General features: G+C 50.3%; 1 protein-coding gene across 1 annotated transcript in view; it reads left to right on the top strand.

Moving 5' to 3' along the window:
• Window positions 1-2,225, top strand: part of PAQR9 (progestin and adipoQ receptor family member 9) — a 2,890-nt gene extending 665 nt beyond the window's left edge. The window contains exon 2 of the mRNA XM_046640930.1: window positions 25-2,225. Within this exon, the coding sequence (XP_046496886.1) occupies window positions 25-1,308 (1,284 nt within the window). The 3' untranslated portion in view covers window positions 1,309-2,225. The remainder of the gene's footprint in view (window positions 1-24) is intronic.
• The last annotated feature ends 1,394 nt before the right edge of the window (window positions 2,226-3,619 follow it).

Here is a 3,619-nt window from a genome sequence, read left to right as displayed (position 1 = left end):
TTTACTTATTTATTTATTTTTCAGGAGCGGCTGCTCAGAGGCTCGCGTCTTCTCTTGAAGCTGCAGCGACGCCCCCGGCGGGTGCACAAAGGCTCCGACGGCGGCCGGCGGGGACTGCCGAGCGCGCGGGAGCCGGCGCCAGAGGTCGCCTGTGCGCGCCCTAGCCAAGCCCCGGGCACCATGCCCCGGCGCCTGCAGCCCCGGGGCGCGGGCACAAAGGGCCCGCCGGCCGCCAGCGCGGCGGCTTCGGAGGCTGCCTCGCGCCCCCACCCCTCCGGGGACCCCGCAGCCTCGGCCAGGCCGCTGCTGCGCTGGGACGAGGTGCCCGACGACTTCGTGGAGTGCTTCATCCTGTCGGGCTACCGGCGGCTGCCGTGCACGGCGCAGGAGTGCCTGGCCTCGGTGCTGAAGCCGACCAACGAGACGCTCAACTTCTGGACGCACTTCATCCCGCTGCTGCTGTTCCTGAGCAAGTTCTGCCGCCTGTTCTTCCTGAGCGGCCGCGACGTGCCCTTCCACCACCCGTGGCTGCTGCCGCTGTGGTGCTACGCGTCAGGGGTGCTGCTGACTTTCGCCATGAGCTGCACGGCGCACGTGTTCAGCTGCCTGTCGCTGCGCCTGCGCGCCGCCTTCTTCTACCTGGACTACGCGTCCATCAGCTACTACGGCTTCGGCAGCACGGTGGCCTACTACTACTACCTGCTGCCTGGCCTGAGCTTGTTGGACGCCAGGGTGATGACCCCGTACGTGCAGCAACGCCTGGGCTGGCACGTGGACTGCACGCGCCTCATCGCCGCCTACCGCGCGCTCGTGCTGCCCGTAGCCTTCGTGCTGGCCGTGGCCTGCACCGTGGCCTGCTGCAAGAGCCGCACCGACTGGTGCTCTTACCCGTTCGCCCTGCGCACCTTCGTCTTCATCATGCCGCTCAGCATGGCCTGCCCCATCATGCTCGAGAGCTGGCTTTTCGACCTGCGCGGCGAGAACCCCACGCTCTTCGTGCACTTCTACCGCCGCTACTTTTGGCTGGTGGTGGCCGCCTTCTTCAACGTGAGCAAGATCCCCGAGCGCATCCACCCAGGCCTCTTTGACATCATCGGCCACAGCCACCAGCTCTTCCACATCTTCACTTTCCTTAGCATCTATGACCAGGTGTACTACGTGGAGGAGGGCCTGCGCCAATTCCTCAAGGCGCCGCCTGCCGCGCCCACCTTCTCAGGCACCGTGGGCTACATGCTGCTGCTGGTCCTCTGTCTAGGGCTGGTCATCAAGAAGTTCCTAAACAACTCCGAGTTCTGCAGTAAAAAGTGAGCCTCTGCCTTGGAGGAGGCTGCCGGTTGGCCCACCTGTTTGGTCGGAGTTTCTGTTGTTGCTATTGTTGGTTTGTTTTCAAGTTTCGTTATGTTTCCTTCTTTGCTCGAGGAGGGTGCTGCAAAACCACAGGGGAAAAGTCCACTGCAACAAGGGGGTCTCGGGGCATTGGGCTTTGGAAGAGGGAGGCGGGTCAAGCAGGAGGGCGAGGGCCGCTGGTTCTTGCTCCTGGGAAAAAATCAGGTAGTGTCTGTGACATCCAGGGATTTTTCAAAGGCAGCGAATAAAATCCCAAATAAAACCCCGAACAGTTCGATTTTCCAATCGTCTTCTGTGCCAGCGGTAATAACAAGTAGCTCTCGTGAGGTCAGGTGTGCAGTAAAGAGGGTAAGTAGACAAAAATCCCTGAGTACTTCCATTTCAGTCTTAGGAGTACTGGGATTTGTCCAAAGAATGGAGCTTTGTAGGAAACGGGCACAAAGACACAAACCCAGGGCTTAACCTGCTAGAAAATGCATGGAATGTGAACGCAAGTTAATTATTTCAGAATGTTTCTCAGATGTTATTTACATAGTAATATATACAATGATTTTTTATAACTTATCAAAGCCTGTGATGTGCACTGAGTTTTCTTTGTCACGTAGTTTTGAACTTTGCAGCCCTTCTGCATTGCATTCACTTGAACTGGACATCAGGGCGAGCTGCTTGAGAGTTCTCAACTACTTTTTTAAACAGTGTTTTCTGAAGGCCTGTGTGTGTCATGATACAACTGTGAATTATTCTCCCTTAGGCACTCTGGTGAAACTATTGGAGAGGAGCTCAGTGGTTTGTATAGATCCCAGATTCCTATTTCCTTTAATGTATTCCATCCTATTTTTTTTGTTGGTTTTTAGTTTTATTCTTCTCTACTGACTTAAATTGCCACTGGAATAAATGTGCCTTTTGAAGCAATGCCCAAATGACTGGTCCTCAAACATAGTTTCTTACATGGGGAGAGCAGTAGGAATAAGCTTTTCATACTTGACTGCAAATCAAGGTTTAACATTCCACCCAGGAGGGGAGGAAGATGGTGTTGGTTGTAAGTTTTTGATAGGACCGGAAGTCGTTTACCGGGACATGCGAGCATTTGGCTTCTCTACAAGAAGGAGCCAGCTCACTAATGTGGCTGTGGTTGTGTATGCAGCCACTGGGGAGGGTGAGAGGACTCTGTGTTAGACTGATGCCATCTATCCTTGCTTAAAGTTGGAAATATAATATTCAGGAATAAATGAGGCCGTTATATTGTGAAAGTTAGGAGCGTATTACTTGAGTTGTAACTGAAGATTTTGAGTTAAGTACGATTAGCTTTGCCTAGTTAAACACTGTATGTCTCATTTGGATCCAGACTGTGGAAATGAATGCTGGTCACCCTAAATCGTTGAAAAATTAGTGACCACACTCCTGAGATCCTTTCTAATAACTATATCAGCCAGTGTTATTTAAGACATTTCTTAGAAACGCTAACCTGTACTTGAGATGGCAACTCTAACACAAACCTTTGAGGCGGCTTATTTAAATACTTCTAACGCTTCCTGACAAGTCCTTTTGGTTAAGGGGCAAGTAAGTTGTTGAATGGGGAGTCTTGACTTCATAGTATAATTTAGATCAAGCACATAAAGTCGATGAACACTTACCTCAGCACTGGTAGGCTGGAGCTTCTAAAAAGATTGCTGGTTTTGTTTATGCTTTTAATCGCTGCTGTATTTGTAAATAGAGAGGCTCGACACAGTTCCCTGGAGGAACCAGTATTCGTGTGTGTTACTTCGCACACAGAAGTTACCTTTATATACGTCTGTATTTAATGTAGACCTTCTTAATGGGATTGTAAATACACTTTTTGCACGTTTGCTGGTGAGTGTCAGTGTCTCATCTTTTGCAAAGTGCAAGGAGATTCCTGTTAGGTTACAGGGGCTGAGAATTTGCGCCTAACCACAGATGTTAATCCACAGCTGTAACTTAATTCAGGACGTGTATTCAAGGACAATTGTGGAAATCAGGATATTTCCACATGCAAACTTATTTGCATGTCATTGTTGTCTCTTCTAGAGCTCCAAAGAAGGGTGATTTGGAAGCTGGAGAAACAGGTGGAAGAGTATTTTGTAGCTGCCTTGTAAAATGGGCCCTCCCCTTTCAGAAGGAAATTTCAACAGTTAGACTTCTAAAAAGAGTCGATGAGTTTGAGAACAAGAAATAAACCCTGTATTTATCATTTTAAATTTTTGTTGGAGATCTTCTGGGTCCACAAGGAAAATTCTCTTCTGGCTGTGTCTTT

This window comes from Equus quagga, chromosome 1 (genome assembly GCF_021613505.1).
Source record: "Equus quagga isolate Etosha38 chromosome 1, UCLA_HA_Equagga_1.0, whole genome shotgun sequence".
Classification (NCBI taxonomy): domain Eukaryota; kingdom Metazoa; phylum Chordata; class Mammalia; order Perissodactyla; family Equidae; genus Equus; species Equus quagga.
This window is presented reverse-complemented; position numbering and strand designations above follow the sequence as displayed.